This window comes from Tupaia chinensis, unplaced genomic scaffold, assembly GCF_000334495.1.
Source record: "Tupaia chinensis unplaced genomic scaffold, TupChi_1.0 Scaffold144767_1, whole genome shotgun sequence".
NCBI classification, from domain to species: domain Eukaryota; kingdom Metazoa; phylum Chordata; class Mammalia; order Scandentia; family Tupaiidae; genus Tupaia; species Tupaia belangeri.
Window position 1 is genome coordinate 558,221 of NW_006204627.1, and position 12,919 is coordinate 571,139.

Consider the following 12,919-nt stretch of genomic DNA (forward strand, 5'->3'; position numbering starts at 1 on the left):
GTCACAATCCCTCCTCCCCCATCTTTCCCCCCTTTTGGGATTTTGGGCATGCATGCTATGTCCCTGTGCCTGGTATTTCTCAAGCCATGGGGCCTGGGACATGAACCGTGCAATCAGCCATTTGTGTTCCAGCTGTCTCAACCACCATACCACCTGCTGGCCCAACTTACAATGTTTTGACTTTACAATGGTGAGAAAGCAATACATATTCAGGAGAAACTGTATTTTGAGTACCCACACGGCCATCCTGTTTTTCACTATTAGAGCAGTTCCCAATATTCAATACTTTATTACAAAATAGGCTTTCTGTTAGATGATTTTGACCAACCGTAGGCCGATGTAAGTGTTCTGAGCATGTTTCAGATAGGCTAGGTTAAGCCACGTCTGGTAGGTTAGGTGTATTAAATGCATTTTGACGTACAATATTTCCAACTTCTCTGGGTGTAACTCCATTGCGAGTGGAGGAGGGTCTGTAATAACAGTAGTATGTTACCTTTACTGGGTGCTCGCTATACCTTAACATCAAGAATTGCTTGAGCATTTTACATGCGTGCAGTCTATTAAAACTCATGCGATGATCTGAGAAAAGTACTACTATTACCCACAAATTCCTGCCAGGAAAACTAAAGCGCAGAGAGGTCAGAGGTCATGCCTCTCATCAAAGGATGGGACCTGTCTGTATGTCTAGGAGCACAGCAGTACCGTGAACGGAGGCCATGGCCTATGGCCTTTATTCTGGGAGTGTGGCAGGAATACTTTCCCAGTTCTTCACCCCCTCCCTGTGACCCTGCAGTCCTTCCCTCTAGGGTAGGTGAGGTACACCTCCCTGAGCCATTGATGGGGGGGTTGGCTGTGAAACTTGCTTTGAGCAGTGGAAATTCATGGATGTGACGTGAGCAGAGGTTTTAAATGGCCTACTCACCTGGCTTGTCACTCATGTGCCTGCTGGGTTACTTGCCCCAGATTGCTGCTGCCCCTTCGGGCAGGTCTCTGATTAAGGGCACAGGGAGTAGATCAGTAGCCAACCTGTAGCCTGGAATCCAACCTGGTCAATCCCACAGAAGCCCGGCCCTCCCTTAGCCTGCAGCCTGAGCGGAGCCACCCAGTCTACAGATTCATAGAAAGGAAGCGGATGCTCAGAGCCACTGTGATGGGGGAGCTCGTTACACAGGATTATCATGGCAGAGACTCAGCTCTCTACCTGGCTTGTATCTGAGCACAGGTGTGTGCTTGTGAGCTGTGTGCCCAAATGCTTCCAGTCCAGTTTGCCACTTGGGCTCTCCTCAGAGCCTGACCTATGCTGGGATTTGGAGATGAATCAATCGAGGATCTCATTCTAGTCCATAGGCACGTTCACAGATGTCTACACTGTAAGGTGAGCCATCTAAGAGTGAGGCCAAGAAGAGGCGGGAGGAGATCTGACTTCCATACCACAGACATTTAGGTAGGAGGCGCCACCGTAACTGGGCTTGCAGGTGAGGAGGCTTTAAACAGAGGAGGGAAAGGTGATGCTCGGGGGTGGGCCTCCGGGGCAAAAGCAAGGCTGGGGGCACTGCATTTGCCTGGGAACAGGACCGAGGGCCATGAGGCTGGACGACATGGGGCTTGGTGAGGAAGCCAGTAGCAAACGACTGCACTGACGCCCAACTCAGAAGGGCCCTCCATGAAGGCTGACGGGTGGATTTCATCCAAGGGCAATCACCGAAGGGTTTCGAGCAGAGGACTGGTGCCAACAGACTTGCCTTCCAGAAATATCACTCTGCTTGCCGAGGGGAAGGTGGGCTGGAGGGCTCATGAGAGGAGAGGGAGAGCAGCGAGGAGCAGCCACGGTAACCCTGGGGAGGACTCAGTCAGGGCTGAGCACTCACAGCAGGAGCTGAGGACAGTGATGTGGGATGAGGTGACCGAACAGTCGAAGTGAGCTGAGCCAGGCTACGGTGTCACCGGAGTCACAGCCCTTACACCTCAGGGGCCAGACCAACCTGCAGGGCACCCAGGGTCCTGCTTTTATCCTTGCTCCTTCCCGGAGTGTTTTTTAAAAGAGATTTTTGCTACAGGGCATGTGTATCCACCAGACAGAGAAACAGAAAGTGAGAAATCACCCCCCTCTCCCAGGGGGATGGCCATGCTGCAATCCTTTCTCCTTCATTCTCCTCTCAGGATTTTGGGCACGCACACACACATGTGTGGCATGAGTTTTAAGCTGCTAGGTCTGGGACTTGAACTGTGGTCTATGCGGGAGTTCAGCAACACAACCATTACGCCATGTGCTGGTCCCCCTTCCCAAGAGTTTCGCCTGAGGAGTGCCATAGGGTAAGGGCTCCTGGAGGAATGAAGGGCATGGCCGACCAGTGACCCTTCAGCCCAGCAGGACCAGGGCCAGTGTCCCCCACAAGAGAGTGTGGGTGTTGGTGGAGGGATGGAGCAGGGATGCCAAGAGTCAGAGGCTTAGCGAAAAGAAGCTGGCACTCCCTCTGGGTTTCCTTCGTCAACTTGCAGAGGCAGAAACCCAGAAGGAAAACACATTCTCCCTGGCTTCTGTCCCCCGGGCCACTGCTGCCTTCTGGGGTCCAAAGCCAGCCTAGGAGAACTTTCTCCACTCCTGCTTTAACTGCCAGACCCCTCTGTTCAACTCCGGTGGGCTCCTGCCCCTGCACTGGAGGGACCAGTCCTCGTAAGAGCAGTAACGGGCTAGGGCAGCCCCCGAACAATGCCACTTCTCACGAGGGCCTGTCCGTCCACTCAGCACTGTGTGGTTGTTGTCTCGAACGCCCCAGCACCCCAAAAGGTTGGCATTGTCATCGTCACCATGTGAGGGGAGGAAGTAGAGTCCAGAGAAAGAACGTGGCTAGGGCTGCCACATGAGTATATGCTGCCAGCCACCACGGTGGCCAGGTCACCTGCCACTGGGACCCAGAGCAGGTATGTCTGCACCCCAGGTGAGAGACAGGGAAGTGCTCACCTGTGTCACACGCTCCCTTCCCCAAACTCTCGCCACTCATTTCTAAGGGTTGCTCTTTGTCTTAGACACTGTCTGAAGTCATTTGTGCTCACAGGAAGAATCCAGGACCATGTGGGACTGGGGATGCTAGCTGGGGGTACAGGAGTGAAGGGTGAGGAAGGACCCAGCACCTGCGGGAGCAGCGACCACAGCCTCCTGGTGGGGAGAAGGTCTGCTCAGGACTGGCACCTCAGCCTCGGCTCAGCACTCTGGCCGGGTACCTGTTCTCTGGTGAGCGATGAGGCCCCCCTGCAAGTCCAGTGGCAGGCAGAGCTGGGAAGTGCGTGTCCTCATACTGCCACGCAGCAGCTCAGTCCCCAGGCCTTCCCAGGCCAGCCTCCTGCTGCAGGGCTAGGGCAAGGACCCTCACCCCCTGGTTCTGCTGGTGAAATTCCTTCTGTTTTCTTGGGTAGAAAACAAGGAGGGGTACTCCGTTCCCCCCAGATTCAGGGGGCCACAGAGCAGTGTGCTGTTATCACCCCATTTCACAGGGAAGGAGACTGCTTAGCTCACTTGTCGAAGGTCGCACAGCCCCTATCTATCTGTGAGTCACTTCTGGCTCTGGGTTGGAAAAACTCCCCCTGCTGTCTTGTCCACTGTTTCCTCGGAAGAAAAAACGAAAAAACTGGGATGGTGGGGGGAGAGGGGAGAGCAGCAGTGAAGTCAGCGCATCAGGATCCAGTCAGGAAAATAGAACCTGAACCAGGGAGTGCAACAGAGGAGAGTTAATACAGGAAATGAATGGAAGGGCTAAAAGGCCAACCCAGGATCCCAAGGCAACCCGGATATGAGCAGCAGCAGGAAGCCACGGGCTGGAGGGACAGAGGGGAAAGGTAGTGTCACCAGGGTCCAAGAAATGGGAAAAATACCTTGGCTTCTTCCTGGATATCTGCCCTCCAATCTGCACCAGGGCTTCTAAACTCAAACCTAACAGGAAGCCAGTTGCAAGGCAGCCTGGGAAATGTAGTTTGCAGGGATCACACTGCTCTAATACAGAACTGAGCAGGGAAGGGTGGGGAGCGCATTTGAACGCAGACAGGAAAACATCTGCACCTTCTTGTAAGGTGCACTGCAAGGTCTGGGAGATGTGGTTTGCAGGGGTCACACTGCTCTAATACAGAACAGAGCAGGGAAGGGCGGAGCACATCTGAATATAGACAGGCAAACGTCCACACCCTCTTGTAAGGTGCACTGCGAGGAGGGAGGGGGCACTGACAAGCTTCCAGCAGGAAAGGTAGAGGGTCTGGGAAGGAGTCTGTTCCTCTAGCCACAGTCAGGAGTTGTCACAATTGCTCTGGGAGGGCGATATGTCCGCCCCAATCCTGAGGTCCTTTGCAGTATGTGACCCTTTGAAGATAAAAAGGCACAGGTGCCCAAGGCAGAGTGCTGCCACCTGGGGCACCCTGAGAGCCACCTCGCATGCTATGCCACTAGAAACGAAGTATCCAGGGATCTTCAGGGGATGACTATAGTCATTGACTATATCGATGGGTTGCCCTGGGCTTCGGGGCCTACCCTCTACCCTGGCATGGTTGCCCTGCCTTGCTGTATGCTCGCCAGGTGCCCAGGCCCAGTGAATGTGCCAACAGGTGTGCAGGTGTGTGTAATCACAGGCACACTCTCCCCTGCCCTGAAGCCAAAGGGCCCCACTGGTCCTAGCAGCAGCCCTGAAGGAGAGGCCAATAAACCGAGAGGAAGACATGACCTTAGGCAGGTGTGGAAGTGGGCCAGCCCAGGCCCCATCCCCATGGCCCTTCACAGAGCTGACTGCTCTCCCCACGAGCCCTCACCCTGGACACTGGGCCAGACATCAGGGAAATGCCAGCCACAGGTGGCAGCAGCCCGCAGCATAACTCCCTCTGAACACCAGGGCTTCCTCACCAGGGTGGTGGGGGTACACATGGCATCTGCCCTACAGCTCTGTGGGCCCCCGAGTAGGGGGAAAGCCAGGACTTTGTGCTCACAGCAGTGGGCTTGGCAGCAGGTTTGGTAGTCTGGCTTTTGGCCTGATTCTTCTCTCCCCTCTTCTCCCTGCCATTGGTAAGCACTAGCCTGGTTGGCTCTGAGCCTCCTGCTTAGGGCGGAGCTGGGCTTGCACCTGTTTCCCTGAATGAGGGTGTGGGGAGAACTCTGGGTTTCTGGGAAGATGGCCCAGCAGCAACCCAGGAAAGAAGGGAAGCCAAAGGGACATTGTCCTCTTTCTTGCTTGTGTCCTCTGGCTGGGGCGGGAGACTGATCTCAGCTTGAGCAAAGCTATCTCCTTACAGCTTGCCCCAGGCAGATGGGCATGGTAGGCGCTGCCCAAGCCCTCGATGGAGTCCCCACAGCCAGGTGTCTGCCCTGGCTTGGCCTGGCTGGGCCTGGTGTGGTTGGAGTGGGAAGAGAGAAAACCTCATTTTCTGGCTTCTTGATCTGGCGTGGGTCAGCCTGCAACCCTGGGTCCCCTGCTCCTGGGCTAGTAGACTGCTGGTCTAGATTCTAGGCATTTGCAGGATGCATGGATTCAGGAGGACAAAGCCGAGTGGAGATACCCATAGGCCTTGGCGTAGGGGACTTAGTGGCAGCATCAGTCCCATCTTCCAACCCAGGTATGGGGGATGTAGCATTCCTTACCCCACCTGTCTCACAACTGCCACCTGGATTCCTTTCAAGACAAGGGAAATGGCCAATTCCAGAAACAGGGATAGACAAGATAGAACATATTAAGGGAGAAAACCAGGAGATGGAGGTGGATTTCTGTGTGGAGGTACCTGTTAGACATTCGGGTGGAGATGTTGCCAGGCAGCTGGGTACAGAGGTAGGGCCTGTTTCCCCTTTGTCAAGACTCAGCATTCACTAAGCAAAACTAAAGTCCTGTGGGCAGGTGGCAGGAGGGACAGGGGCTCCAGAGCTAAGGCCTGGGTATCTGTAGAGGAGTTGCTTCAAGAAGGCTGGGTTATCAGAAAACTAGAGAAAAACATAGTCATACATTGCTTAACAACAGGATGTGTTCTGATATTTTTGTCAGCGTGCAAACATCACAGAACATACTAGAGAGGTTAGCCTACTACACACCTAGGCTATGTAGTACAGCACCTTATGGTCTTATGAGACCACTGTTGTATTTGCAGTCTATCTTTGACTGAAATCAGTGACTGGCTATAGATGGTACCACACACTGTGCATTGGGACTTCTGTCTGGTCCCCAACTTGAAGATGACCTGTCAGGTACTCTAGAATGCTGGGAAACATCTTCCTGGGAGTATTCCCTGCCGTACAAAACTAGGAAGTGTGTTCTAGTACTCAGCAAAGAGCTCTTGCTCTCCCAAGTCCCAAGTACCACGTGGAGCACGCTCACCAATCCCACCTTCATGAAGCCCCATGTCAGAAGCATTGTTAGCCCCAGTTCACGAGAAGGACTTGCCCAGTGTCACTGAGCCAGTGCAAAGTGCTGGGAGTCAAAGCCAGGACTATGACCAAGACCAGGGCCCTACTGTGCACCAAAGCTCCCTGACAGCAGCCGTCTGCCTCCTAGCCTGGGCCCAGGTAGACTCTCTGCTCCTTCACGGTGGAAGACCTGGCTCTAGGCATGCCTCCTTATCACCAATGAGGTTCTTTAATATCAGTTCTGACTCCAAGGTTGCGACAAAGAGGTGAAGAACTAACAAAATACGGCTCAGGAAGCGCGTGGCTCAGCGCCTGGCACAGAGAAGCACTCTACATGTAACAGCTGGCCCGCGGACAGCGAGAGGAGCAGGAACTTCGTTACTCATGTGGGGACTTAAGAAGTTGCAAAGTGTATTTACAACAATAGAGGAGAACAGCCCATCCACTGTTTGACCCTCTCCTTTTCCTTAATATTCAAGTTGTATAGAGATTTCTTTCTTTCCTGGATTACTTCCTTAGGATTAGTTCCTTCGGGTATGATTGCTGAGCTAAGAGGTAAGACCCCTATTCTGGGTCTTAATCATTGTTGCCATATTGAATTCCAGAAAAAGATGCCCCTGGCTTACTTTTTTGTTGTTGTTGTTGAGATTTTCACTGTAGGGCGTGTGCGCTCGCCAGACAGAGAGAGATATTAGAGATAGAAAGCGAGAAATCACCCCCCAGGGGAGATGGTCACGCCGCAATCCCTTCTCCTCCATTCTCCTCTTGGGATCTTGGGCACGCATGCACGATTTCTTTCTTTCCTGGATTACTTCCTTAGGATTAGTTCCTTCGGGTATGATTGCTGAGCTAAGAGGTAAGACCCCTATTCTGGGTCTTAATCATTGTTGCCATATTGAATTCCAGAAAAAGATGCCCCTGGCTTACTTTTTTGTTGTTGTTGTTGAGATTTTCACTGTAGGGCGTGTGCGCTCGCCAGACAGAGAGAGATATTAGAGATAGAAAGCGAGAAATCACCCCCCAGGGGAGATGGTCACGCCGCAATCCCTTCTCCTCCATTCTCCTCTTGGGATCTTGGGCACGCACGCACACACGCCCGGCGTGTTTTAAGCCACCAGGTCTGGGACGCGAACCACGGTCGACTACATGGGAGTCCAGTGACATAGCCATTACGCTAACTGCTGGTTCCTGCCCCTGGCTTACTTTTAAAATTCTCTATTAGTAGTTCGGTTTTATTTTTTTCATACAATATGCTTCACTTTTTTTCTTTACTAATTTAGCAGATACAGCATAATTAATTTACATTCTTTTGAAAGTCAAGTAAGTACATTTTTTAAATAAATGTTTACTTTTTTTCTTCTCAGTACTTACTTTTGAAATTTAAGTAATGATAGCCTTTGTCCATTTATCACTGTCTTCAATCAATAAATATTAACTGATCATCTATATGGTGTAGGATGCCTGGAAACACTTGTTTTAAATAAACTCTTTAGGTAGGATGGTACCTTTCTTCCCTAGTCTAATTGCCTACTTAGCATGAGGGTCTTCAAAAAGGTGGTGGACACGTATATTATTTAAAAAAAAATCTATTCATGGATTTTAAAAATTCAGCACCAAAGTGAAGTTTTGCTTTAATTCTATTTCCCATGATTTCTTGGGAATCCCTTTGTATTTTCATTGTTGGTATTATATGTTCAATTTACAAATGTATATAGTTAGATTTTTCTCTTGGTTTTACTATGCAATTTTTGTTCTGTTGGAGGTGTTAAAACTTGGAAAGTTATTCCCCTCATTATCTAATCACTATTTAATATTTCATAATACTATTTTACTTCAAAATTTTGTCTCTATTTTTTTTTAACTGTCAGTGGGTGTGTGTCCTCTCTAGAGAGAGAAAGAGATGGGAGGGATGGGGGAGAAAGTGCCCCCCGATGGGGCATGGTCAATACGCAATCCTTTTTTCTCCCTTTCTCCATCCCATCAGGATTTGGGGTCTGCACACACATGTGCCCGACATGCTTTTCAAGCCAGCAGGGCTGGGATTTCAACTTTCATCAGCCATGTGGGATCTGGCTCCCTGTGCCTAGGGCTTAACCACTGCACTATGGGGCCAGCACTAAAAATTTTAAAGTCTTTAATCCAGTGTTCTGAATTAAAGAATATCCTACCAAATACCATTTAGAATGTAAGATCCCCTAAGACCCTAAACAATTCCGAAACGTAATCAAAACAATCTTCAAATAGGTATGGGAAAGTGACTTGAATAAGGTTAATTCATCTTTCCTAGAGGACTCCTCGGAGACATGATTATGCCTCCCCAAGGTTTGGGAGGACTGGCAAGGTGAGGATAAAACATCTCTCAAACATTGTGACTGTGAAACCCTTTATTCATGGAGCACGTCCTAGGATGCCACACTTTGGAAAATGTTGTTTTAACTCAACATTAAAGAGAAAAATAAAAACCAAACTATAAGCTCCATTGCAGGGATATTTTGTCTGCTGCATTCCCTGCTGCACTTTCAGTCCACAGTAGATGCTCAGTACACATCAGCTGAATAAACCGTAAGTGCATGCACAGGTAAGCCAAACAAATCAGACCTAGCACAGCAATACTGAGGTACAAACTCCTAAGATACATTGGGGTGCAGGGACTGTGTGGAGCTCCTTTCTGTGTCCCTCAGACCTAGAAGGCCAGGGACAAATCATTGTTGAATGAATATATACAGGAGCAAGTCACTTGCCCAACACAGCATTCAGTCTTAATAGCCTTCCCTGAACAGAAAGGAAAGAAGGGTCAGGGCCCTTCCTCCTGTACTAAGACAGCTCTGAAGGCAGATCTAGGCACTAGCAGTTGGATTCAGAGACCAGGGCACCAGAAATTCCCCTTTGGACCCTCGTGAAGCTCACAGATGACTTTTCATCCCAGAGTCAGAAGCCCAGCTGTACAAACCCTGGTGATGGCCACATCCCACCTGGATGAGGACAAGACATTTTTGGTGCTGCCCAGGCTAGCCAAGTGAGGCTCCAAATCCTTCCTTTAAACACAGCCTAGTGTCCAGTCTGCCATGGGTGCTGTGCTCAGAGCATCCTGTGAGCAGTCTCACAGCACTCAGCCGAATGATCGGGGCCTTTGGGAGCAGGGAGGTCTCTTGGGATGGCAAATGGCTCCATTTGATGAATACACTGCCATGTTCATCATTATCCTGAGACCAACATCCAGTCCATCCTCCTAACCTTTCACTCATGGCCAGTGCAAAATGTTCAAGACCAGCCTTTGCTATGGAACAGTCTAATTGTGTAAGCTTTGTAGGTAACACCCTTCCGCGGGGCCATGGCTTAGTGGTGGTGGGAGATGGGTACTGCTATCAGTAGGTGGCTGCCGATGCAGTGTTTCTAACAGCTGGGATGACACTGACCCTCGCCCACTATGCCAGCTCTAGAACAGCAAAGTACAATGCATTTTAAAGAAAGATCCCAAAGCCTGGCCCCAGAGCATTGGTGACATTTTCCAAATATTACCCCTGGGTAATATTTCCTTTCAGAGTGCCCCAGCGCAGCCCCAGAGAGCCCCACGTCACCATGAGTGCAAGTCCCATCAGCAGTTCAGGGAAGATGGTCCCCCTACACCAATCCCTGTGTTTGAGGTTCTAGAAGCTTCCATGGCAAAGAAGAGAGGAAACAACGAGCTTTATAAAGAACCATATTTATTTCCATTTACAGCATCAGATAACCATAAATAAGGCTACACATTGTTTGCTGTGTGCAAAATACAGGGTTCCGTGTGTGGCACTGTAAATGATTCCCCAAGGTCACAGACATGCGTTGCATGAGAAGGGAGGCGAGCTAGAGTGTGGCAGGGGGGGAAGAGGGCACTCTTTGGTTGCCGTTCTATAAAGGGAGGGAGACTCTGCAAGAGAAGATAAGACAAGAGCAACGGCTTCGCACTGCCAGGATCTGCACCAATGCAGCAAGGAGTAGCGCATGCAGGTGAGGTCAGGACAGCTCTGGGCCTCTGCAGGACAGACACCGCTGCAGCCCTAGATGGTGAGGCCTGCCCTACCATGCTCCACTGGGTTGCTTCTCTTGAAGAGTGCTTCACCCAACTGCTCCAGGGAAACGAGTTAGCTGATTATGTTCTAAGCAGAGCCACAGCAGGGGCGTTTAAACTGCTGCTCCAGATCTAGGGCTTAACTGAGCCATTTCTCAAAGACGTCCCTGCCTTGTGAGGAAAATTGCTCTGGATCAAGCTCCTGAATCACGTAGGGCTGTAGGAGCCAGGGGAGATGGGAAGCACTGCAGCAAACCCTTGGATCTATAGTGCAGGAAAAGGATTTGCTAGGTAACTGTGATTGCATGTTCAAAATATGGAGTGTGGGTCAAACCTGTGATGAATCCAGGGAATAAATGTTTAAAAAATTCCCTCTCTAAAGGATCTCCTGTGGTTTTGATCAGTAACATTAGTCCTTTTTATATTAGAATGCATTGAAGAAGATTCTGGTATATCTGGGCTAGGTCAGAGGCTGCTGGACAAACATGCTCTCTTCAGAGGTGAAAGAACTCTCTCTATGGTCCTGTCTCACTGTCGAGGTTAACCGCTCCCAAGAAAATCTGGCTTTGCAGACACACCTGGACGCATGCACACACAGACCGACCCAGGGAACAGAGGCGAGGCGGGCATGCACTTGGAGCAGACTGGGCTGCTGGCCCTCGGGAAGTGCAGTCAGAACGCGGCTTTCAAGCTGAGCACCACCCCACAGTGCTGACCGGCCATGCCAACGAATGAGCCCATTAGTACGCAAGACACTCACAGTTAGCACAACCAGTACCATCGGCGGGGAGGACAGGGTGCAGAACGCGGGTTAGGGGTTAATACCACTCTCTGAAAATTGGCAAGAGAACCAGTCACCTCAGAGCAGAATGTGTCAGCCAAGGAGTGGGTGTAGCACTGGAAGGCTGAGATGGACTGGCGGCCACAGTGTAAGGTTGCAGAAAGAGAAAGACAGAAAAGAGAACTTAGTGTGCAGAAAACAGGAAAGTGAATGACCGCTCGAGAAGGCATCAGAGTTGAAAATAAGGCAACCATTACAAAAAGGGAAATTTCCCTCCAAGTCACAGCTCGCTTAGGCGAGACGAACCTTTCTGGTAGTGGCCAACTACTGACTTGTAAGAGTGGACACATGCTGTTTGCATGTTGGCAACACACCGCTGCTCTCTACTCAGCTACCCATGCCTCCAGGCTCTTCTGCTCACCCCTGTATCCTGCCTAGTGTTCCATATTAATTCTTGAATACGTTATGGAGGTTTAAAGGGATTTGCTCTCCAGGATCCACTCATACGTGTTGGTGTGGCCCACCAGGAAGGTTCAAGGTCTCAGAACTTCTGACAGGCATAGCCTGCCTCACCAGAGTTATTCCAACCAGTCTGCTTATGGCCATAATAACATTCTTAGCGATTCCAGCTCTGGCTTCATGAAGCGTTTTGCCAACCATCTCAGCCCACCACGAGCTGATGAAAATCACAACATGGCTGTTCACAGCACGACCTCAAGAATTTACTTTCCATAATCAAACATAAAAGGAGCTAAGCCCTCCTCCCACCATATTGAACATTAAAATCCCAGCAACAATTGGGAAACTGCAATGTGAGTCATCAGAGAAGAGTTCCAACGAGGATGAGGTGCCGCGGTTCCCACACACTCGGCACAGCCATGCCTATTTTTTTCCCAAGGATTTCAGGGAAATGCTCCCTCTCTTTCTCCCCTGTCCCGAGAAACTTGTCATCCTGAAGCTCTCAGAACTCTGGTTCCTAGCCCACATCAAGCTCTCTCCTAGGTTAGGCCAGAGGTGCCTTTAGTGATAACAGCACAGAGAACCGCCTTGGGCCCAGCAGCTCTGGATATACTGAGTACTGCAGACGGCCTTCTCTGTCAGCCTCCTGATAGTTCAGCCCAACCCTGCAGCTTCTGCATGACCAGGCAGAGCGGGCAGGGGAGAGCTAAGGACCCGGCCAGATACCCAGAGTGAAAACTGAGAGTGGGCCCAATGCTCATTTCTGCCCTTAGTGGGACATATTTCCTTTCAAATCAACCAATAAACAGTTTTCATGCCCAACCTTCCCTGCCCGTCAAGATACAGTAGAGCTTCCCCATGGAAGTCAGACATATTCCCTTGCTAGGGCATTGTGAAAGTGGGTTCTGACTATTTTGACCAAGTATGCTTGGCATCCGAGTGGCTAAGCAGCTAGGATGTCTGTGGGCAATGCTCACGGGGCAGGCCATGCTTCCCTGCTACACCTTGAGGTGATAGAGAACACCCCCAGTGTCCAAGGACACCGTGTGAAAAGGCAGATACCTCTACTCTACTCAGCCTGACCACAGTGGACCCTGAGTAGCCTTGGCTCAGCCTATAGCCTGGGGCTGGGGGACTCCAGAGGGAGCCCTAGGGGTTAAATTGCCACCAGCTAAAAGGGCTGTCTTCAGCATTACATCAGCCAGATGGAGTGATCGTGGTCAAGTGCTCAAGAACTCTCGCTGCAGAGCCCATTAGCAGGAAT

General features: G+C 50.6%; 1 protein-coding gene across 4 annotated transcripts in view; it reads right to left on the reverse strand.

Moving 5' to 3' along the window:
* MICAL2 (microtubule associated monooxygenase, calponin and LIM domain containing 2) overlaps positions 1-12,919 on the reverse strand; it is a 181,519-nt gene that overhangs the window by 81,104 nt on the left and 87,496 nt on the right. The window contains exons 25-26 of one of the 4 annotated variants that reach the window (XR_337220.2): positions 11,176-11,330; positions 10,061-10,274 (exon numbers count right to left, since the gene is read on the reverse strand). The exons of 1 other annotated variant lie outside the window; for it this stretch is intronic. Coding sequence is in view for 2 of the 3 variants with exons in the window: in XM_006167425.2 (XP_006167487.1) it covers positions 11,290-11,330 (41 nt within the window). In the remaining variant the exon portion in view is untranslated. Of the gene's footprint in view, positions 1-10,060; positions 10,275-10,761; positions 11,331-12,919 lie in introns of those variants that run through there. 2 more of the 4 variants (XM_006167425.2, XM_006167424.3) reach the window with 2 other exon arrangements.